Here is a 21130-nt window from a genome sequence, read left to right on the forward strand (position 1 = left end):
AAAAAAGAACAGCTTAAGAAATGGAATACAATAATTCATTTAAATGATAAAGGATCTCAAAATTAAATTAATATTTTTTAAGATTCATTTTTGGATGCATTATTCAATGCATATGTAAATCTTAATACAGTGAAAGTTGAAGTTAGAACATTGCACAAGTGGTCTAACTTGACTAATTTCATAATTAAACATATACACCAGATGAAGATTTGGTTCATTAGATTTCTATATACAAACCAATATCTTATAAAACATATACATATTCTCTTCTATATACAAAACAAATAAATTTAAGCAAAACTTAAGAAAAATAAACATATACCATACCAAATGAAGATTTGGTCATTAATTAGTTTTACACACACACACACACATACACATATATATAAACAAATTTCTTATGCAACATATACATATTCTCTTATACAAAACAAAACTTAAGAAAAATGAATATGAGAAAGTGCATTACATTGGTATTGTTGGTCGAAGCAGTAGTAACGACAACAATGGGAGGAGAGGTAGAAGCACTTTCATGTTGGGACAAGTGCATGTTCGTGTGTGGTTTCAAACTAAACACTAAAGAATTTTGCACCCAAAAATGTCTAAAGCAATGCCACTTACCACCTCTTTTGCCATCTCAATTATCGCAGTAATAATTTTCTTTTAAAGCTTCTTTTTTCTTTCTTTTTTTGCATTTGTGTTTGAGTTCGTTTCAATGTTTAAATATCAAACTATTGTGTACTTATGAAATAGTTATCGCACTAATCGTTTCGATCAAACATTTTTGACAACTAACACAAGTGCACAACGCTCGGTAGTGTTTTGCGTTTATGCAGAATGATAAAAAGAAGAAAATCTTATACTTTGAAAATATAGTCATGACTAGTAAATACATATTTTCATAAATCTAGTATATGTTTAGAGAATGATATATTGTATGTTTCTTACTTGGTTCGTTTTATATTAACTTGAATATATTTGGAAGAAACAACAATACACATATAACCTTGTTTTGTTTGCTTTGTCTTCTATAGGGATGTTGCAAATTATTTGAGGGGTTAAGGTGAGAAAATGGCTTGATGGATCGGTTCGAGAATATAAATAATACATAGTAATAATAATAAAAATAATAATAATAATTTTGTAGATTTGAGCACGATATCTAAAAATGTTGTATTGGCTTTGCCACCATTTTGTAAGTGCGAATGAAACAAATAAGAGTGCATAAAGTAAATGAAACAAAAAGTTTGTTAATGAGGTTCAATTTTTATTATTACAAGTTCAGATTTAAATTCTACTTGAAAAAAAAAAAAGCAAATGCAATCAATTTGCAAACACGTAAATTAAATCCATCCTTCTTGAATTACCACTTTTTCCAATTACATGAAATTTTGAGACAAACTAATCTTAAGCCAAAATTCTCCATAAGTCTAGACTTCACCAAGATAGGCTAACTATGAGCTAAACTCCCAATGAGCCTACATTTCAATTCCAACAAGTAGCGTCAATACCAACGCACAAAATACGCTTGATCACACAAGCACCAAACATCGATACTTCTTCACACAGATTAACTCTCAAAAAGTTCTCTAAAATTTTTCTTTAAAGTTAGAGAGGATTACTAAAGCAGATTTCACTGCTTCTTTTTTGTTACCCTTTTGCTCTTTCTTATAACTCAAGGCATAATCTTCGAATCCATGCATGATGGGGGTTTTTAGTTGTGTTTTAGCTTTCCTGTATTGTCAGTTAGATAGCCTTTGCTCTTGAAATCGAAATTGGAAAAGAACAGAAAAAAAAAACTAATTACCCTTTAACCAAATGATGGAGCTGTACTTGTAAATTGTACTATTATACACAAGAGTACAGTGTTTGTTTCTTCTATATACATCCCCTGAACAGAGAAAAATAGTGGTTCCTAGTGGCTCTGCACTTTTGAGGTTATAATTATTCCCATATCTCATTGTGCAAATGCCACAATGTAAGCTTTCAATTCACATGCGAATTTGCGGCAATAAGCTGCTTTGTGTGCATTCACCAAACACCATGATGCCCTTCATGATGGATCCACATTGTCTTGCAAAGTCAAATCCCAAGTTTAGTTCTATTCACAGCCGTCTTGATAGTCTTGTTGGTAAGGACCACAACAGTGTTTCACCTTCTTAACACTTACAATGAATCTTAACCCATAAGAAGGGACAAAAGCGAATGTAGCTGCAAGTATACATTCTTTTATAGCATCCAGCCAGATTTCAGTCCAACCACAGCAAAGACCTTTCAAGGTATACTCAAGCTTCCTCCATAGTGTTCATTGATCGTGGCCTGTGTAAAGAAAGAAGTCTGATTACTTTGCCAATTTCAGATTTTCCCAAATGATTCAATTCAGGATCTAGCTTATTCATGGTTAAACTTCTGGCATCCTTTTTTCATAGTCATTTGCAATGTCAATGTACAACCTTGCACTGACCTGAATAAAGGGCGACAATATCTCATAGACTTGTAGGAAAAATTGGCTCCTTGCTGCTAATCTGAAGGTAAACGTATAATCACCAATAAAAGTGGTAATAATAATCAAAGATGAACAATCAAAGAGATCTCTAAATCAAATGTATCATAACTATGATCAAATACAGGTGCAAGAAAGATCTCTGCAATAATACCTTTTCAGAAGGCGGAAGCAGAGATATATCTCCTCAATATCACCTTCTACCTTGAGCTTAATGTACTGTTTAAGAAGTTCACACATATTGTTAATAGCTTCGTCCAAATCATTGGCACTTGCATCATGAAAAATCCCGATTTCTGAAATAGCGTGTTGCAGGACCGGGGATAACATAGGCCTTGACTGAGCAACCTTGTAGTATGTCTCTGAAAAAAATTCCAAAGTACAATTGCCACTAACTTTGAACTTCTCTGTCCAAAGAGGAGGATTCCCAAACCAGAGAGACCTATATGAGAATCCATTCTCATTCTCAGTGCCCTTTATATCTATCGGCTCCTCATCTTGTTTCTTACAAGTCTCCATGGGAACATCTGATGATGATTGTTGTCTCCTGTGGGCAGGAAATGCTCCCAATACATCAGCTCTCAACTCTTCAGGTAATTCTTGTAACACAGAGACGTCGACTTGACTAAGGGATGAAGGCATCAAATCAGTCATATCTATTGTATGCTGAATAGACGCTCTGGCAGTGGAAAGATGCGGCACAAATGGTTTTTTATATTCCTAATTTCAGGAATGTAACAAAACTCTTATAAGTCTATATCACTCGCCCCAGTTTCAGGTAACTGTTAACATATGTGCGATGATTCATTCCAAGAAGGAATAGAAAGAGCTTTACCTTTTCTCCAGAGGTGCTCAAGCCATGTATCTTAACTGAGAGAGGTTTTAATTCCTTAATGCCAGCAGTAGTGCCTATGGGAAGAAAAAGTAACCATCTCAGATGCACTACACTGGGGTAAAAAACACAACTATTTGATCAGGCTTCTAATACAACAGACAAAACTAACCATCCAAGGAGACATGTGGAGAACTATTGTTGATTTTTCTTTTGCCTCGTTTTTTCTCAATCAACTCATACAACTTCCCGCCGTAGGTTCCATCTAATTCTGAAAGGAGCTCTGGAGGAAGGTTCTCTAGAACTTCCATGTCGAGGTGACACATAGGCGGTAAGGATGAATTTGTATCACCTGACTGAATTGAAGATTCTGCTGAATTAGATTCTCGGAGTCTAGAAACTCCACCAGCAACATGCCTATTACGATCTGTCACATGGCAACAATTAAGTCACTAGTTTTTTGGAGCTAAAGCTTAACTAAGAGCGCACTAATACATTTTCTTCTCACAGACAAACTAATACGTTTTCAAACAGAACGTTGGGGTTGTTACTAAAGACAAATATACCAAATAGGCGTGTCTTTCTGGGCAGCACTTGTAAAGCTTTAGCATAGTGAGCACTAAAAGAACATTTATTTACCTGAGTTTTCCCTGACTACTGCGGAAAAAACATTATCATCTTGTTCTATTTGGACAGATGCAGGTGCAGAGCTGAGCCATGATTTCAGAGTCCTTGAACCTTGAAAACCAAAGGAACAAGTAAAAATGAATAGGAGAGACTACAATGTTTGAATCACTTTTCTTTCCGAAATGTTTGCATAAGAAATTTCATAAGAATGATCTGCAATTTAATACGTATCAAATCGAAATGAACCCGACAGTTTAATTCCCCAGAACTAACCTTTATTAGAAAGATCTGCACTGTCAAGCTTAGAGACCTGAAGCCCAACCCCACGAACTTCCTTAACATCTATTTCAAGAGAAACAAAAATTGATGTTTAATCATGGATGCTGATGCAACAGTTAGATGTTATCCAGGAGTCAATAGCAAAGAATAGATTCCAACAGGACATTCAGTCTTAAGGACAACTTTCTCACTCTCTTGCAGTGTAAGATAGAACAACTCTGCAATATTGAGCTTAAATTGGTCTCACAGGATCATATTTTCAAACTAGTCTCATCCATCTTTATAAAATTTGAAGTTCAACTAAGCTACTTCTTGAATGTGAGGAAGGACGCGAATCTAGATGCTCAGTTAATAGCAATAAAAAACCATCTTAGGAATGCACCTGAGACCCACTTACCCAAGCAAAACGACCCAAACAACTTCTTTGAAATCCTCTGCAGAACTTCCACGTCATCTGTAGCAGCAGGCACCTATAGCATCGATGCTAAAAATAATCAGCCAGACTTTATATGAAAAATACCACACGTGCAGTATGAGAGAAAAATACTATCATCCTAGTTTTCCATTAATTTCCATTGCAATAACTCACGGTGATGGAACGACTCAGATTGTCACAGTCTCCACAACCCATATACTTGGTAGGTTCTTCAGCATCTTTTTTTCTCTTTTTTATCTGAAGTATCACAAGAGTGCAAATAGTCATTATATTTTATTTTCGTCATTAATGATGTCACTCGAACATGGCATATACTGCCCAAAGCGATGAAAACTAATATACTATTAAAACAAAAACCTCAATATTTTACAAAAATGAAACTAAGAAAGGCATTAAACCTTAAGAGTAAAGGTGCGTCCTATCATTTCACATCCTTGCAGACGCAAAGAAACTTCTTTGCATAGGCATTGAAGGAAGTGTTGAACCTGCAACCATCAATAACCACACATGTTCTTAGCTAACCTCAAATGAATAATGTTTGGAAAAAAAAAACAAGACATTATTCACGAAATCCACACATCTTGCTGATCTCTGAAACGCACACCCCAATTCACTTCAGCCCCTATGGACTTACTCTCCTGTACATATAAAATCATTACGTTATTGGCTGAGAATATACATATCAAAAGAAAAATATCACCAACAGAGAGAAAAATGATGAAATGTCAAACAAGTGAGTGAGTCAACAGTTAAGCATACCTGCACTGCTGTAACAGACCGTAGGTCTAGTCCTCTGCTATAACTCCAAAGCATCTCGCCGGTTTTCACTCCAAAATCCTTTTGAAGAGAATCCTATAAAACCCAAACCCGACAGGATATTTTGGTAGAGCTTAGCGAAGTTGTCTGTCGATAACAATTACTAAGCAGCTTAAAACTAATAAGAAACAGTAGTCTTCAAAGGAAAATGTCGTATTAAATAAAATTGCCTATGATGTTTTGCTTAAATTAAATAGCAACCAGTTATGCCATAACCACAAAAATGTTTTACCTTGGAAATCAAACGTAACTGCCCACAGGTTTGAATATTTTGCTTCACCAGCTTCTCCTTCAACACAGAACCTACACCAGGTAGTGTCCCGACTGGAAGCTGATCCAAAAACTCCTCTACCTGCCGAAATGGCAGACACTATCAGTTAACCAATATTAATACAAAATGGCTTCTGCAATTAAGAAACTAAGCACAGCTCATATACCTCTAACCACTGATTACAAGTCCGAAACAAACACATATCCAAAAGATAGAAAGCTTTCTATAGAAAGTACCTTCTCAGCAGAGATGTAAAGTTGGCCGGCTGGTTTAGCAACTCTGGTAGCGAGACGAGCCATTAGCATAGTACCGCCTATCCCAGCACTTGCACTGCATCCAGTAGTCTCAAGGATCTCATTCCTTATTGTCGAGGCTAAAAATTCGGGTTCTACATCCCTCAAATCAGAGACATCTAAAAACGCTTCATCACAGCTTAGCGCCTAAACTCCAAAAAACATACATAAATGTTAACAACATCCAAAGACCACCAACTCATAAAAAAATTCTTTTGGAGGCTGACCTGGACTTTTCTGCAATGCCTATGCAAGATGTCATAAAACTGATCAGCTACCTGCAATTGAGTTACAATGTCAAACAATCTGGACCGACGTGACAACATACAAATAGACACTCAACTCTAAAAAATACCTCTTCATAGGCTTCAAAGTTGTAAGGAACAATAACAAGCTGAGGGCAAAGGTCTTTTGCATGTCTTACAAACATACCTGCCTTCACTCCTAGAAAAAAAAAATGACATCAAATTAGTACAAAAACAGAATGGTCAGAACCCGAATACAACCAAGCTTAAGAGAGATTACTTTCGTATAAGACAGACCATAAGCCCGAGCTGGATAATTTGCAGAGGAAATTTCAGCAGTTCCTTTTGGGTTATCTGAGTGACATACAGCTACCGGCTTGTCGTGTAATTCAAGACGGTTCTTGATTACCACTGACACAAAGAAGCAATCCTGGAAATATATCAAAGAAATAAATAACTAGAATGCAGCAAATGAAAGTCAGAACCAATAATGCAATTCTAGAATCACAAACTTCAATCATATTTTTCACTCTCTTTTATGGCCAATTTCATGCGTAAACAGCTAGCTATTGTGCTGTGGAAAAATGCAGAATTGAAGAATTGGCCACGGCTTTCTGTTCTTGCTCTTACTTTTAGAAAGCAGAAAATAAAGAAAAGATCCAGATTTAGGAAATACCAGATCAATGTGGATAATGGTCGACTTCTTATCCACTTCAGCTGTATTCTGACCAGAATCTGCCCATTTCAGTCCATTGGAAGAGCCATGAAATCTTTTACGGTACCTATTTCTCCATGTTCCAATAAAATGTAGCCTTGAATTCTGCAGGAAAAAAAAACATATAATAAAAATCTTCAGAATCTTCATTGGAATGATACAATACATCCACTTATTTCTAGTTATATAAATTGACAATGAGACTCTCTTACTTTCGTCTGAAAGGACTTTGAATACAGGAGTAATATCTCAGCCAGAGATCATTATTTATTTTTCGGAAGAAACCAGCAGCTAAATAAATCTTTTGTAAGAGATACCAGAAAGTGTGGGAATAACCCAGGCAAAAAATATTTCTATAAAGTTTTACCTTAAAGTAGTTTTCCACAAAATTGGGATCCTCAAGAGTTGAATGACGCCTTGTAGAAGATCCAGCAACGGTTGCTTTGCCAGCATTCTTCCCATTTGCATGAAAGGACTTGTTGTCTGAAGCGGAATGAAGATTGGTAGTGGATTGAATTTCACTAGTAACTTCTTTTTCTTCTATATCATAATTACAAAGTCTTTCAGGATTCGTTTCAGAAGATTTCAGATCACCAGTTCCTGTTTCTTCCGTCAGTTCTGCAGTAGTGTTCTCGATAAAAACGCCATCAATCTCATCATTAACGTTGTCTCTTGCTTCCTCTGAATCTTCAGCTCTAATTGAACTTCCTTCTTCTGCTTCACTGTATCCAGTATCAGGCTGACAAGATGTAACCGGCGAAGCCATCTGAGGGGTCAAATGGCTTCCGGGTGAAAAAAAGGCAGACAACTTTGGCTGGGTATCATTCAGTTGATCTAGCTGGTAAGGAACCCCTGAGATATGATAATCACAACACAAAGCATTGAATCAGATGTACAAATAAATAGTTTGCAATGATAAATGAATACATACGACAGTAGTTAACTGATCAAATCCACACATCATCTTCTGTTGACTTACAGCCGAGAAGTCTGTTGGCAGAGATAGAGTCCACTATCCACGTGGGTTTCACAACAGGTAACCCTCTGCTGAATGCCCTGATCAGAAATGTTTAAAAACCAGTTTTAAGACACGAACTTGCAAGAACTTTGCCAGGATTTTCAAGAAACTAAAAACAACTAACCTTAGATTCTTGACTTTACTATCTGGAAGGTTGCTGCAGATGATATGTGTTACAGAACGCCTAGAGAAGTAGTTTTCGAATCTTCCACCATACTTCATCATGTATCCTTTAAGCTCCTACACAGATCTAGGCACAGTTAACTACAGATGACACACCAGTAATACTACGCTACAGAAAAAACATAATGAAAATCTAAGAGGTAAGCCATTTCAAATCAGCAGAGAACCAAACACCAACATAATGGAAAATTGATTTAAAAAAATCAAAGCAATAGAGAATAAACCTGATGGGAAGGAATGGTGAAACCATCCACAAAGATTGAAACCCCTTGGAAAATAAGTTTCTCAGAACCCGAAACACCATGAGAAGTAGCAGAAGCCTCAGTCTCAAATTGGTTCTGAAGTTTCCGATTTTTCACTTCCATGTAACTAACAACAAAAACATATAAAATCACAGAACTTCATACGAATTTCCAAAATTCAAACGTCACAAACGTTATCGATCGTTCTCAGAACAAGCACTTAAATTTCCAAACTTTACATGGGAATTTCAAAATCCAACCACTACCCAAAAATAAAGTTCCATAGATTAAGAGAAAGACCTTCCGAAATCGGAGAAAGGAGCAGACCGGAATGAAGAACGAGAAGAAGCAGCGCCCCATGCGGCACCTAGGGTTTTCTGATTACTCGGATTATTCTTCTTCTTAGACTTCTTATTACTCCCACTGCCACTATTGTTTGAAGAATTCGAACCAAAGCTACGCTTCATTGTTGTTATTGGGGATGATGAATCTCTCAGAGCGAGGCGAAGAAGAAGAAGCTTTCAACGGAATTTTCCTTTTTTTTTTTAAGTCACACCCGGTGAGGTTTATATAGTAAGATAATCGAATGTTTTCATAAATAGAATAAAAATAATAATTTTTGAAGCAAATAAATTAATTTAAAAGGTTTTATGTAAATAAACCTTATGAGTCCTCAATTTTTGCCTATCTATATCCAAAAAAAATTATACTAAATAAAAAATAATTCTCAATACAGCCATTATTCCAGATAAATTTATTTTTCTAAACGATTTTACGGTTACATACATTTATTTTTGAAAATTCTAAAGATATATTTAAACTTCTAGTCACGAGCGCTTCGATTTGATATATTATTTCTAAAACTTTTACGAACATGATAGTAGCGAAAACGGGTTATAGTATTTACTTTAATTTTGTAGGATTAACTTGCATTTTCTAGATTTGGATAGTAAAGTTGCAAAATATTGCGACTTGGAAAGTTTATTTTTATAATGTTTTGTGAATAGTGTTACACCAAATATAGTTTAACACTATTCACAAAATACTAAAACAAAAACTTAAACATTGTTCACAAAATACTAAAAAGAAAATGCCGTCCCATTGGAGAGCAATTATCACCCAATATGGTGTGATGCCGTCTTCGTTGGAGTTAGCATGAGCCTAAAAAGAAAAGAAAAAAAGGCGTACACGGCGGAATTATAAGTTAGTAAATAAGAGAGTAAAAATTCGAGAGTAGAAAGAAAAGAACAAAGGAAAAATAGAAAATAAATTTTTTTCTGTGAAGTAATAATTCATTCTGATAGTATTTATGAAAAAAATTAGATAATTTAAATTTAGATGATAATAGTAGCAAATAGATATTAAAATGTTTAAATACCCTTTTTATAAGAACGAATGTCTAATTAATAACAAAACCGAACGGTAACAGTTTACTATTCGAAAAATGCAAAGTTTCCAACCATAATACCATCAGTCAAAAATAACTAATAGATCTTTTACAAATAATTTGAAGAATAATTCTGATTTTGTTTTGCAAAATTTAGTTTCTTTGAGGGTTCATGTTGTAAATCTTTTATTTTACTAATCGTCTCCCTTTATCCTGATTTTTATTTTCGCGCGCTATTCGACCCCAAAAAAAAAAAAAAAAAAGCTTTTTCCCTAATCTGTTCACTCTCTGTCTCTCTCTCGGATTACTCTGATTTTAGAACTCAGCAGCTTCAATTTCGTGGAGACATGCCTGTAGCGAGACCAGAGACCTCGGATGTTAGGGTTATCGCTCATGTCGACATGGATTGCTTCTACGTTCAAGGTCTCTCTCTCTTTCTCTCTTACTCGAGTTATATACAGTTCGCTTCACGCTTTAGTGAGATAAAGCAAAGGACTTTATAGCTCTTCCGAATCGAAATTGAAATTTATGGGTTTTTTTTCAATCTCTGTGAAAAAGGGGTTTTTTGTTTCTTCTCGTTGGCGATGTTGATGTGTTTGTTTTAGGGATTTGGGGGAAATGACCAAATTTGGGGATTTGGAACTTGGATTAGAAAAGCCAAAAACTTTGATTTTGTTTCTGTTTTGTGAAAATTTCTTCCTTTGTTACCTGAATTAGTGGAGCAAAGGAAGCAACCGGAGTTGCGAGGACTTCCTACAGCAGTTGTACAGTACAATGAATGGCAAGGTGGTGGTTTGATTGCTGTTAGTTATGAAGCACGTAAATGTGGTGTAAAGCGGTTAGTCTGTTTAAAGAATGCTTTTTTCCCACAACTGTATCAATCTTTTTTTGGGTGAGTTGGCGAAAACGGTGTTTCGGGTGAGTTTTCAGGTCAATGAGAGGTGATGAGGCTAAGGCTGCTTGCCCTGAAATTCAATTGGTTCAAGTTCCTGTTGCTCGTGGTAAAGCTGACTTGAATTTATATCGCAGTGCGGGTTCTGAGGTTGATGGAAGTGGAAAGTTATTATTTTACTGTTTGTGTTAGTCTAAAACAATGATATTTTGCTTTAAGTCATTTTGTTAAATGTGTCTCTGCAGGTGGTATCGATTCTAGCACAAAGCGGTAAATGTGAGAGGGCTTCGATTGATGAAGTGTATCTTGACCTCACTGATGCAGCAGAAAGTATGCTTGCTGATGCACCTCCGGAGAGTTTGGAATTGATTGACGAAGAAGTGCTTAAATCCCATATTCTTGGAATGAGCAGAAAGGTCTGGTTGTGGATTCTTCTAATCTCCATCAAGAGTATAGTCATGGTAACTATAATGATCTAACTTCTTTTTCACTTTGATTCAGGATGGAGATGATTTCAAGGAGAGTGTCCGTGATTGGATATGTCGGAAAGATGCTGATCGCCGTGATAAGTTATTAAGTTGTGGAATTATCATTGTTGCAGAACTCCGGAAACAGGTGCTTAAGGAGACTGAGTTTACTTGTTCTGCTGGCATAGCCCATAACAAGGCAAGTAGCTTTTTATTTCTCTTTTTGTTTTATCGTTTTATGGCGAGTAATAACACGTAACTTGACTAGCAGATGCTAGCGAAACTTGCTAGTGGGATGAATAAACCTGCCCAGCAAACCGTTGTACCATATTCAGCTGTGCAGGAACTACTCAGTTCCTTGCCTGTAAAGAAAATGTAAGTAAGCCTCACCAATTTTACTGATTTTGGTGCAGATGTCACATTATTTATAAACAGACAAAGATATGATGTTTGTTTCAGTATTACTATAGCTGTGTTCTAAAATGTTTATGATGGTCTTAAATTGTGCATTGCTTCTTACACCTCTGTCCCAGCATCATACTATCGTCAGTTACTGTTGACAATTATTTAGTTTAGTCTTGCAGGAAACAGCTGGGAGGAAAGCTGGGCACTAGCTTGCAAACTGATCTGGGAGTTGATACTGTGGGGGACTTGTTGCAATTTTCTGAAACAAAGCTGCAAGAACATTATGGAATAAATACTGGGTAATAGCTTCGGAATAGACAGTAAATTTTTCTTATGTACTGTTAGACTATTGCAGATTTTTGGAGATTTTAAAACCATTTTTCTATTATTACCTTGTTACCTTCTAGTCTGCTAAGATTTATATTATTTTTCCTAATAACCGCTTATGTGTTTAAGAATGCGACTTGTGTGTGTTTTCTGATTCCGTCTTCCCACTAAACTAGTTAATTCATACTTCTTTTTCTTTGACTTGTAGTACTTGGTTATGGAATATCGCAAGAGGGATCAGTGGAGAAGAAGTGCAAGGTCGCCTTCTCCCCAAAAGTCATGGTTCAGGAAAGACATTTCCCGGACCTCGTGCTTTGAAGTCACTCTCAACTGTAAGACTAAAATCTCAAGCAGACTATGCCTTTTCCTTTTTTATCAGCTGGTTCAATTTATAGTTTATAAGAGCACGTTCATATAAAATTGAAAACTTTTAGAAAGATACTAGAAAATGTAGTTCGTTCTTCTCTTCGGTCATATCATATAACGAGGTTTCCGTATAACTGTTGTGTTTTCTGTTATACTTTTAGGTTCAGCATTGGCTGAATCAGCTTTCCGAAGAACTAAGTGAGCGCCTCAGTTCTGATTTGGAGCTGAATAAGCGGATTGCGAGTACCCTTACCCTTCATGCTAGCGCTTTCAAAGTATTTATTTTTCTCTTGTTTATGTAATTTTTCATTGAAAAAATACTTATTTTATCATTTTCCTTCCCGAAAGACTACGACTTAAAACATATTATGTCCTGAAAACAATGCAGTCAAGGGATTCAGATTCTCATAAGAAATTTCCTTCAAAATCATGTCCCCTGAGATATGGAGTAACCAAGATCCAAGAAGATGCCTTTAATCTGTTCCAAGCTGCCTTACGTGAGTACATGGGACCTTTTGGGAGCAAACCTGGAAATAAACAAGAGACATGGAGAATAACAGGCCTTTCTGTTTCTGCAAGTAAAATTGTTGATATACCATCTGTAAGTCCTTATAACTTCTAATTCTCTGCCAATTACTGCTAACTATCAAGCATTACCTGGTTTCTTCACTGATTTGCTAGGAGTGATATCTTATGACCGTAGGGAACAAGCTCGATAATGAGATACTTTCAAAGTCAATCTACTGCTCCTTCTCGTTCAGCAGATGGTTGTGTTCAAGATCATGTAGAGATGACTCCTTCAGGTATACCGTATACCAAAGTTTTCTATATTTTTTTTTTGAACTTTCTAATTCTCTCTTGTTTCTGGTAATTTAATGTCGTGATTTTTTCTGCAACTGATGCAGCTACTGAAGGTTGTTCAGTACAGAGATCAACAGAAGCCCAAGCAATAATACATGAAGAAGACACTGGTGTAACTTATACTTTGCCTAATTTTGAAAACCCAGATAAAGACATTGATTTAGTCTCCAAAGAGGTATCAGCTCTCATTTCTCTTTACTTTTAAGCATTTCTTAGAAGTGTGATCTAGCAAAGAGACTAAGCATATTTAGCTTATTTGACGTACTCAGTTTCAACTTTCAAAGGAATAGAAATGTGACTATATTCTTTAGCAATTATAACTGGTAAGAGGTGTTTGGTTAGGGCCTGTAGTGTTACTCGAGAGCTTACATATTCTTTTATGTTATCGTATAAGTTAATTGGTGTGTCCTTGACAACCATTTCCGCACTTTCCTTGTCAGGATGTTGTCTCTTGTCCATCAAGTGAAGTAACGGTTATTCCTACCCAATTAGAATCAAACAGAAGCACACAAACAAAGAGAACTGGGCGGAAGATAAACAACCAAAATGAAAAGAATCGAGTAAGCAGTTCATTGCTTTGTTTAATGCACAAAAATCTTCTACTGATGCTAAGATCTGTTGCTTGGTTGATCTTAGGGAATGCCTTCAATTGTCGATATTTTCAAGAATTACAATGCAACTCCTTTATCGAAACAAGAGACTCAAGAAGATTCCACAGTGTCATCAACCAGTAGAAGAGCCAACTTCAGTAGCAGCAGCCATAGTAATAAAGTGAACCAAGAGGTAGAAGAGAGAAGAGAAACAGATTGGGGATACAAGATCGATGAAATCGATCAGTCAGTTTTCGATGAATTACCAGCTGAGATTCAACGAGAACTCAGGAGTTTCCTACACCCTAATAAGCGGCTTAACACCAGTAAAAGCAAAGGTGATGGTTCTACTTCAAGCATTGCTCATTATTTTCCACCATTGAATAGATAGATAGATCCAAGCTCCTTTGTCTCTCTTGTTGACTGTATATATATACTAGTAGCCAGTCATTGTCTTGTATTTAAAATACTAGATTATTAAGCACAAACTTATATTTAAAAAAAGTTATTTTTAGAGCTATTAATAAACTAATAATTATGTAAATAAATGTTCAACGAATTTGTTGAGCGCATATTTAAACATCCTACCTAATAATTTCTCTAGTTTTTAGCATGGAGCTTAGGCCTGGCCATATAATCGGAAACCAAAAAATGATACCGAAACAATCTGAACCGGTTTCAGTTAATCAGTAAAATCCGATAGAATTTATATATAATGTGATTCGAATCTTGGTTTTGATTCGGGTAATAACTGAAATCCGTTAAACAGAAACAATAATTTGATTTGAGTAATTTCGATCCGGTAAACTAGATATTCATATTCGAACTAGCAAAATTCGTAAACCGATCCGAAATCTGAAATATTCGGATTTTAAGCATAAAAATTATCCGAGAACGTCCATGCCTAATGGTGTTTATTTGGATCAAGTTTTTACGAAACGAAAGAGTGTATAACATGCTATTCTCATCAAATAGTCAAATAAATCACAACATTCATTAAATTTGGCCTAAAAATATGACTTTTCCTTAGCAAATTGATTTTCATCCTACACTTATAGAACACATTTTCTAATATTTGACAACCATAATAAGTGTCAATGTTGACCATAGAAAACATTTTTATTTTCGTTAATCGGACTTTAATCTCTATTCGAATTTGGACAATTCATCTATATGAATCTAATTCACAAGAAACTTGTAAACAAAAACATATTCTAGTAGAACAAGTTTCTCACCACTTTCATCATATGAATCTGATTCACCAGAAGAAAACTTGTAAACAAAAAAAAAACAATAGTCCAGTTAAATTCATTAATTTAATAAAATGTAAAAAAAGACACAAAAATCGAAAACCTGAAACCGTTTTTTGTGTTCGGACAATACAGCAGGCAACTATCATGCCATATCCAATCCAATGGGTTTTGTTTTTTCTTTTCTCTCCTTAGTGAAATTACCTAAATACCCTCAAACTTGCTCTCCAATATTAGCACAATTAATTACCTTAAGAGTGTATTAACAAATGTCCGATTTCTCAAGAAACTCATCTTTTACACGAAAGTAAATTTCTTTACTAGCTGCCTAATTTATCTGTGTGCGCAAAATCACAAATCACACGCATCTCTCTACTGTATATATATTACCTAAAAGATTACTCTTTGTGATCTTGTTCAAAGCTTTTACAAGCAAGTATAGCAAAAACCAAAGATTAAGAAGAAAAGATTAACAATGGCGATTTCTTCTATGTGAGATATTTTCTCCTCCATTCTCAGCTTCTGGGTACTTCAAATCTCTCTCTCTCCTTCACGTGTTTTCCAAAATTTTCGTGCTTTTTGCTTTGTTTCTTGCGAAAAAGCTTAGCTTTGAATGACCCTACGTTTGATGATATGATTCTACTGTTCAAAATTGATACTTTGCCTGAGCTCCCATCATTTCTTGTTTGTGGTTTATTCAAAAATCACCACTTATTAGCAAAACCCCTGAATTCGAATCAGTTAACTCTGTAAAGTTCATCCCTTTTCTTCTTGATTTGGTAGGTGAAGCAAATTTGTCAAAAAGGAGCTTACTTTTGTATCTGTTTTAACAAATTGATCATCTTTTTGAGTTAAAATTGTTGGGTTTTTGTTGTTGTTGTTGTGCAGATTTGGGTTTTAGAAAGGAATCTGGAAATGGCGGTGTCGCTTTTATCGAAGTTAAGGTGTATAACAGTAGATGTTACTGGTACACTCATAGCATATAAAGGAGAGCTTGGCGATTACTATTGTATGGCTGCTAAAGCCATTGGTTTGCCTTGTCCTGATTATAAACGAGTTCATGAAGGTTTTAAGATAGCTTATACAGATATGGCACGGAACTATCCTTGTTTTGGTTTTCATGCCAAAATGCCAAACATTGTTTGGTGGAAAACTTGTGTGAGAGATTCCTTTGTCAAGGTTGGATTTGGATTTTTATCTCTCTTTTTGTTATTTTGGTGTATTGTGTATTGTGTATTGTGTGTTGCTTACTTTGATGTTGTGGTTTATTAGGCAGGATATGATTATGATGAGGAGACATTTGAGAAGATTTTTAGGCGAATCTATTCGACGTTTGGTTCAGCTGCACCTTACTCTGTGTTTCAAGATTCTCGACCGTTTTTAAGATGGGCACGCAGTAAAGGGCTTATAATTGGACTTGTTAGCAATGCGGAATACCGATATCAAGAAGTTATTTTACCTGCCTTAGGTTTGAACAAGGTAGTGGAGAGTCTCTAAGGACTCATTGTGAATGTGTGTAGACTCATTGTGAATGTGTGTGATTCTTAGGTTCCTAAAACTTGACTCAGTATTTTCCATTTGATTCATTTCAGGCAGAATGGGATTTTGGTGTGTTCTCTGGAATTGAAGGGATAGAGAAACCGGATCCAAGGATTTACAAGCTCGCGCTAGAGAGAGCGGGGAATATTGCACCTGAAGATGTTTTGCATATTGGAGACAGTATGCGCAAAGATTATGTTCCGGCGAAGAGTATAGGGATGCATGCTTTGTTGCTTGACAGGTTTAAGACAGAAGCTGCTAAAGACTGGACTGACGCTGGAGCTATTGTGCTTCCTGATTTGGTAGCTGTTCAACAACTTTTGGAGTCTGATAAGCTGAAATGTTAAAAATGAGACATCTCTTAAGTATGAAATCTAATGTATTGTAGTATTGTTCTCTCACTCTTCTTCCAGATTTGAGTAAGAAAAATAAGTTTCAACGGCTTCTTCGATTACATTCCGGAGGAAAAATATAATCAAAGTGAGACATCTCTTAAGTATGAAATCTAATGTATTGTAGTATTGTTCTCTGAAAACCCAAGGCCAACTAAAATTAGTCAAACCAAACAAACTTACACTTTAAACAAGGTGAATCTCAGAACAAGAAGTTCGGAATGTACATGAGCAAGATAGTATCTCTGTTTACTTTATTTAGACATATCACACAACACAGCAGAAGAAGAAAGAGAAGCAAAGTTCATAAATATGACTTAAGCAGCTGCTTCAGCTCTGGAAGGGATCTTCCTTATGACAGAGATGGTATCACCAACTTTGATTGTCTTCTTGCCTTTATCTTCGGTGTTGGTTAAGTTCCAATTCCAAACCATTTCCTTACCAAAGAAAACCTGTTGTAAATCGAATTCGATATCAGTTTCATTGCCTCGGTTTAACATCATATTGAATCCAACAAGTTTCTATCAACATCAGGTAAGAGCTTATATCTAACCTTTCCACGTGCTTTCTTGTCTGGCATTAAGACATTGTCTGATCTAAATTTCATTAGAGTTTCAGTTGGTTCTGCTGCACCTGGAACCCCGGTTTCTTGATTCACAGTTGGTACCTGAAAGAACAAAATGGTTAACGCCTCAACTTGAGATTCTGAATATACTTTACTTTCACATCACATTCACCTTGCAGCGGCTACATAGCCTAACTCCTTGGAAGACTAAATCATTTATCTTGATTTCATCCCAAAGATCTTCACCGAAAGGATCACAATTATCAACAAGAATGCTACATAGAAACAACAAACAATGAATCATGAACAAAACAACCATCATTGAAGGCATAAAGACCGCAGGATGAATGATAGGTTACTTGGGTCTAAAACGGTTTATAGGCACTGGTTCTGGCAGAAGTGTGTTCAGTTGGTCTAAAGAAGCCTAAGAACCACAAAGGAAAAAGAAGATCAAAAGTGTATCCTCATTAACAGATACTGGAGCTTTAGATATTGGCTCACCTGAGATGCAACCAAAAACGGAAACATATCTGCAAATGTTGTAGAGTAACCAGCTGCAAACTCAGGAGGGGAAGGTCTGGTTTCAGTTTCTGTAGATAAATTTCAACAAACTTGATCAATTATGTGCATCCAAATCTGTCTCAATCGAAAAGATTCACAAGAAAAAAAAAATCAAAACCTTTTTTAAACCGAACCAAACGGCTTTGTTTCCCGAGATAATCTGAAAACCATTGTGCAGCTTCTTCTCCTTCATCAAACGCAGATCCAGACCACTCCCACATCGACACACCTTCTGCCACCGAGCTTGGCTTAGTCAACGGGATCTTTAACGGACTCATACCAGGGGCATTTACAACTGCAAAATGAATAATCAAGAACATAAATTCGCGTCTCCATACAGGCATAACTTTCGTACTTTAGCCAGAAATTTACCCAAAAATGAGTCCTTTGTTGGCTCCCAATCTTCCAAGAAGGCTTCATTAGGCAACTCAGACTCAACAAGAGCAAGCTTTGGCTCAACTCTTTGAGTGTATGCTCTTCCTTTAGAGTTCACAACTAACCAATACCGGTCCCATTGAAATCCTATATCAGTTTACACAGATTCAGCCCATGGAACTATCAATTAGATCAACACCAAGACAGCTTCATAGCCAAACATTCTATCACTAACACTCATTTTAATGTTCATGCCAACAAACGTTCCATCATTAACACCCAATCAAGCAACTTTATGCTATCATCAAACGTATCATTATCAAACCCATAACAATGAGAGTGAACAATTCAATGATCAAGTCAACACACCAAAAAGGAGAATCTTAGTGTTAACTCCCATTTGTACCCTATTAATAGCATTTGCCCCGGAAACTTTGTTCACTCTCTCTCCCAAGTCCCAAAAAATTTCACTTTCCCTCGAATCAAACAAGACCCTTTTCCACCATCAGTCCATCACTAAACCCATAACTTATAAGTTAACATAAACAGATCAAAAATCAAATTTTCTCATACCATTTACTTAAAAAAAATGAACTTTTTTGTTCTTTCTCACGAATCAAACGAAGATGGTTCTTGAAATTTTACCAGTATGAGTAACGGTTGCCTGAGGAACAGCGATCCCACGGCAAGATTTGATCGGATAAATGACCAAAGATTGAATCTTTAGAGCTTCCTCCATTGCTAACAGTGGCTAACACGATGAATCTCTTTAGCTTTTTTGGTGGGTGCCTTGGTCATAGAACAATTCAAGATTTTTTGCCAGCGTTTTCAAAATGCTGTCGTTTTGAGTTTGTGCATTTTACACACGTGGACTATATTACTAGACAGGTTACACCAACCAACTCATTCAATGAATGTTATCACTTTCAACCCCAAAAGAAAAATAGAACTCTTTACCAAATCTATCACTTTTACCCCAAAAAAATGATCAAACACTAGTTAATAAGTATATGCTAAAATCAAAAAATTTGTTAAAGTAACTGTAGATTGAAGAAGAGGAGTAAGAAAAGAGAAACAAAAGTCAAAAGGGAAGCAAATAGCTTTTGAACTGTGTTTCAACATACTAACATTATTGGAAACCAATGCAGTTTTCAGGAGAAACTTTTAACTTATAAGTCCTATCTGATCCAACAAGAAGAGTCTGATTCTAAAAATGCAATGTTCTCTTGTAGCTATGGTTGTTACTTCTACTTGTTACGCTTTGAAGCACGTTTTCCATGACCCTTCTTTGGGGGTCCTTTGTTACGACGCTTCAACATCTCAAGCTTTGATATCCGCCTACAACAACAACACACAAATTCAAGTTAAAATGTCTCTCAACAGATTATGGCAAAACATACCAGTGGAATAAACCAAGTGTAAGCGAAGTTTAAAGAAAGTAGGATCCATAAACTAATCTTCTTAAATAAAAACACATAAACTTTGCTGCATTTTATACCAGAGACACAAGAGCAATACATTCATAAGCTGCACAAATCAACAACCATCTAAATACATATACAATCTACATCGAGTTTCTTTCTCATGTTTAGGATTTTCTACACTAAACCCCAATTTGCAGTTGAACTAAAGCTTGTGGTAACATGTTACAGCTCAATCCAACTCAAAGATTTCAAGTGGTTTCTATGATAAACAAAGCAATTTATACTGAAAGTAAACTAAAAAAAAAGAGAGATGTTTAGTCACGTACTCTTGTTCTTCTCTAGCCAAGACATTGGGATCCTCATTCTTAATGTCATATGGATACCATTCTGCAACCTTGTCACCAAAAAGCTTCTTCCTTAATATCTTATGAGGAGATCTCTGTCCTGTTGGGTTAAGCATATGTCCGAAAATCCTGGCTCTCACTTCGGTCACACCTCGACCCACTGCTGAAGATATAAGGCATTTCAGGCTACCACTAACCATCTTCCTCGACACTACACCAGCTTTAAGTAAGAAACACAACGAAACAAGATCACTTAACAAAATCACACATTGTAGTATGATAGATTTGACAAAAAGACACAAACAGTTAAATAGCAAAAATCCAGGGATTCTCTCCAAAGACAAAATCTTAAATGCCTCATAGAAAGGTACATAAACTTGATGCTGAAATAGAGTAGCTTCTGAAATTACGAGAGTATGAGAATGAACAGGGTCCTTAAAGTTAAGGTTTTTAATGTCACTGCGATCACTCTAAGCAACGATTCTCCAAAACTAAGTTCCGTTTCCTTAGCATCATTAGCTTCTAAAGACAAGAAATTTTTGATTACAGAACTAAAAACATCTGCATTAGATCCAGACGAATCTGGGTAAAAATTTTAAAATTTGAAAGCCTACCCAGTTCACAATAATATTAGAACCACACTGCAAAATCACGAACGAAAGTAAAGAGATAAAGCAATCCAAAAAAATACTCTTTCAGACATTTCATCGAACACGTTTCGTGCCTGAATAAAAACCTCTAAAAGGCAACAACTTTTTTCTATCGTCAATGAGATTAAAGGTCGAACCTTGACGGAGAAGAAGAAAATGATAGAGGAACTTACCGACAAAAGAAATGGTATCTACGGCGTCGAAATGAGAAGGAGACAATCAGAGATTGCAAGGGACGTATAAAGAGAGAAGACGACTTGAAAAAAAAAAAAAAA

At 35.9% G+C, this 21130-nt stretch overlaps 6 protein-coding genes across 12 annotated transcripts; 3 read left to right on the forward strand and 3 right to left on the reverse strand.

Annotated features, from left to right (window-relative positions):
* Window positions 1–446: 446 nt before the first annotated feature.
* Window positions 447–841, forward strand: LOC111830225. The gene is made up of 2 exons (XM_023781862.1): window positions 447–649; window positions 754–841. The coding sequence occupies exons 1-2, from the start codon at window positions 447–449 to the stop codon at window positions 839–841; spliced, it is 291 nt and encodes a 96-aa protein (XP_023637630.1).
* Window positions 842–1789: 948 nt separating this feature from the next.
* Window positions 1790–8972, reverse strand: LOC17876822 (DNA repair protein REV1). 2 transcript variants are annotated; one of them, XM_006282096.2, is made up of 23 exons: window positions 8761–8972; window positions 8443–8587; window positions 8160–8275; window positions 7997–8073; window positions 7385–7869; window positions 6979–7122; window positions 6600–6732; window positions 6413–6501; window positions 6285–6335; window positions 6001–6204; window positions 5726–5845; window positions 5437–5529; window positions 5256–5315; window positions 5076–5162; window positions 4831–4914; window positions 4639–4711; window positions 4236–4304; window positions 3975–4073; window positions 3508–3762; window positions 3339–3412; window positions 2658–3223; window positions 2465–2525; window positions 1790–2319 (listed from the first exon to the last, which is right to left on the reverse strand). In XM_006282096.2, the coding sequence occupies exons 1-23, from the start codon at window positions 8925–8927 to the stop codon at window positions 2275–2277; spliced, it is 3297 nt and encodes a 1098-aa protein (XP_006282158.1). In that variant the 5' UTR covers window positions 8928–8972; the 3' UTR covers window positions 1790–2274. The 2 variants fall into 2 exon arrangements, with proteins under 2 accessions (XP_006282158.1, XP_023639710.1); XM_023783942.1 differs by lacking the exons at window positions 7997–8073; window positions 8160–8275; window positions 8443–8587; window positions 8761–8972 and adding an exon at window positions 7949–7965.
* Window positions 8973–10107: 1135 nt separating this feature from the next.
* On the forward strand, window positions 10108–14294 carry LOC17877374 (DNA polymerase eta). Of its 2 annotated transcripts, XM_023784499.1 has the most exons (14): window positions 10108–10270; window positions 10565–10685; window positions 10778–10889; window positions 10985–11155; window positions 11241–11405; window positions 11478–11581; window positions 11791–11910; window positions 12147–12270; window positions 12466–12579; window positions 12693–12905; window positions 13008–13107; window positions 13210–13340; window positions 13606–13725; window positions 13802–14294. In XM_023784499.1, the coding sequence occupies exons 1-14, from the start codon at window positions 10195–10197 to the stop codon at window positions 14144–14146; spliced, it is 2016 nt and encodes a 671-aa protein (XP_023640267.1). In that variant the 5' UTR covers window positions 10108–10194; the 3' UTR covers window positions 14147–14294. The 2 variants fall into 2 exon arrangements, with proteins under 2 accessions (XP_023640267.1, XP_023640269.1); XM_023784501.1 differs by lacking the exon at window positions 10108–10270 and having other exon boundaries at window positions 10591–10685; window positions 10778–10848.
* Window positions 14295–15366: 1072 nt separating this feature from the next.
* Window positions 15367–16945, forward strand: LOC17876591 (haloacid dehalogenase-like hydrolase domain-containing protein 3). 2 transcript variants are annotated; one of them, XM_006281378.2, is made up of 4 exons: window positions 15367–15531; window positions 15894–16184; window positions 16278–16484; window positions 16598–16945. In XM_006281378.2, exons 2-4 carry the CDS (start codon window positions 15921–15923, stop codon window positions 16889–16891), a joined length of 765 nt encoding a protein of 254 aa, XP_006281440.1. In that variant the 5' UTR covers window positions 15367–15531; window positions 15894–15920; the 3' UTR covers window positions 16892–16945. The 2 variants fall into 2 exon arrangements, with proteins under 2 accessions (XP_006281440.1, XP_023641102.1); XM_023785334.1 differs by lacking the exon at window positions 15367–15531 and adding an exon at window positions 15550–15784.
* A 146-nt stretch (window positions 16946–17091) lies between these two features.
* On the reverse strand, window positions 17092–19236 carry LOC17875983 (mitochondrial amidoxime-reducing component 1). Its single transcript, XM_006282193.2, has 8 exons — window positions 19083–19236; window positions 18435–18584; window positions 18181–18357; window positions 18003–18091; window positions 17861–17925; window positions 17674–17776; window positions 17490–17603; window positions 17092–17388 (listed from the first exon to the last, which is right to left on the reverse strand). Exons 1-8 carry the CDS (start codon window positions 19174–19176, stop codon window positions 17254–17256), a joined length of 927 nt encoding a protein of 308 aa, XP_006282255.1. The 5' UTR covers window positions 19177–19236; the 3' UTR covers window positions 17092–17253.
* A 228-nt stretch (window positions 19237–19464) lies between these two features.
* LOC17874604 lies at window positions 19465–21124 on the reverse strand. 4 transcript variants are annotated; one of them, XM_006281308.2, is made up of 3 exons: window positions 21029–21124; window positions 20188–20416; window positions 19465–19775 (listed from the first exon to the last, which is right to left on the reverse strand). In XM_006281308.2, exons 2-3 carry the CDS (start codon window positions 20403–20405, stop codon window positions 19685–19687), a joined length of 309 nt encoding a protein of 102 aa, XP_006281370.1. In that variant the 5' UTR covers window positions 20406–20416; window positions 21029–21124; the 3' UTR covers window positions 19465–19684. The 4 variants fall into 4 exon arrangements, with proteins under 4 accessions (XP_006281370.1, XP_023643496.1, XP_023643499.1 ...); XM_023787728.1 differs by having other exon boundaries at window positions 20188–20425; XM_023787731.1 differs by lacking the exon at window positions 21029–21124 and adding an exon at window positions 20820–20922 and having other exon boundaries at window positions 20188–20425.
* Between the last annotated feature and the right edge of the window lie 6 nt (window positions 21125–21130).

This window comes from Capsella rubella, unplaced genomic scaffold (assembly GCF_000375325.1).
Source record: "Capsella rubella cultivar Monte Gargano unplaced genomic scaffold, Caprub1_0 scaffold_8, whole genome shotgun sequence".
Lineage (NCBI taxonomy): Eukaryota > Viridiplantae > Streptophyta > Magnoliopsida > Brassicales > Brassicaceae > Capsella > Capsella rubella.

Coding starts and splice junctions, on each gene's coding strand:
- LOC17876822 (XM_006282096.2), bottom strand. CDS start 8,927: ATGAAGCGTAGCTTTGGTTCGAATTCTTCAAACAATAGTGGCAGTGGG. Junction 6,733..6,978: donor CCATTATCCACATTGATCTG/GTATTTCCTAAA, acceptor ATATATTTCCAG/GATTGCTTCTTTGTGTCAGT. Junction 3,224..3,338: donor TGAGCACCTCTGGAGAAAAG/GTAAAGCTCTTT, acceptor TCCTGAAATTAG/GAATATAAAAAACCATTTGT.
- LOC111830225 (XM_023781862.1), top strand. CDS start 447: ATGAATATGAGAAAGTGCATTACATTGGTATTGTTGGTCGAAGCAGTA. Junction 650..753: donor TTGCCATCTCAATTATCGCA/GTAATAATTTTC, acceptor CTTATGAAATAG/TTATCGCACTAATCGTTTCG.
- LOC17875983 (XM_006282193.2), bottom strand. CDS start 19,176: ATGGAGGAAGCTCTAAAGATTCAATCTTTGGTCATTTATCCGATCAAA. Junction 18,092..18,180: donor TTTGGTTCGGTTTAAAAAAG/GTTTTGATTTTT, acceptor ATTTATCTACAG/AAACTGAAACCAGACCTTCC. Junction 17,604..17,673: donor GGCTATGTAGCCGCTGCAAG/GTGAATGTGATG, acceptor TTGTTCTTTCAG/GTACCAACTGTGAATCAAGA.
- LOC17877374 (XM_023784499.1), top strand. CDS start 10,195: ATGCCTGTAGCGAGACCAGAGACCTCGGATGTTAGGGTTATCGCTCAT. Junction 10,271..10,564: donor GGATTGCTTCTACGTTCAAG/GTCTCTCTCTCT, acceptor TACCTGAATTAG/TGGAGCAAAGGAAGCAACCG. Junction 11,156..11,240: donor TTCTTGGAATGAGCAGAAAG/GTCTGGTTGTGG, acceptor ACTTTGATTCAG/GATGGAGATGATTTCAAGGA.
- LOC17874604 (XM_006281308.2), bottom strand. CDS start 20,405: ATGGTTAGTGGTAGCCTGAAATGCCTTATATCTTCAGCAGTGGGTCGA. Junction 19,776..20,187: donor TTGGCTAGAGAAGAACAAGA/GTACGTGACTAA, acceptor TTGTTGTTGTAG/GCGGATATCAAAGCTTGAGA.
- LOC17876591 (XM_006281378.2), top strand. CDS start 15,921: ATGGCGGTGTCGCTTTTATCGAAGTTAAGGTGTATAACAGTAGATGTT. Junction 16,185..16,277: donor TGAGAGATTCCTTTGTCAAG/GTTGGATTTGGA, acceptor GTGGTTTATTAG/GCAGGATATGATTATGATGA. Junction 16,485..16,597: donor CTGCCTTAGGTTTGAACAAG/GTAGTGGAGAGT, acceptor GATTCATTTCAG/GCAGAATGGGATTTTGGTGT.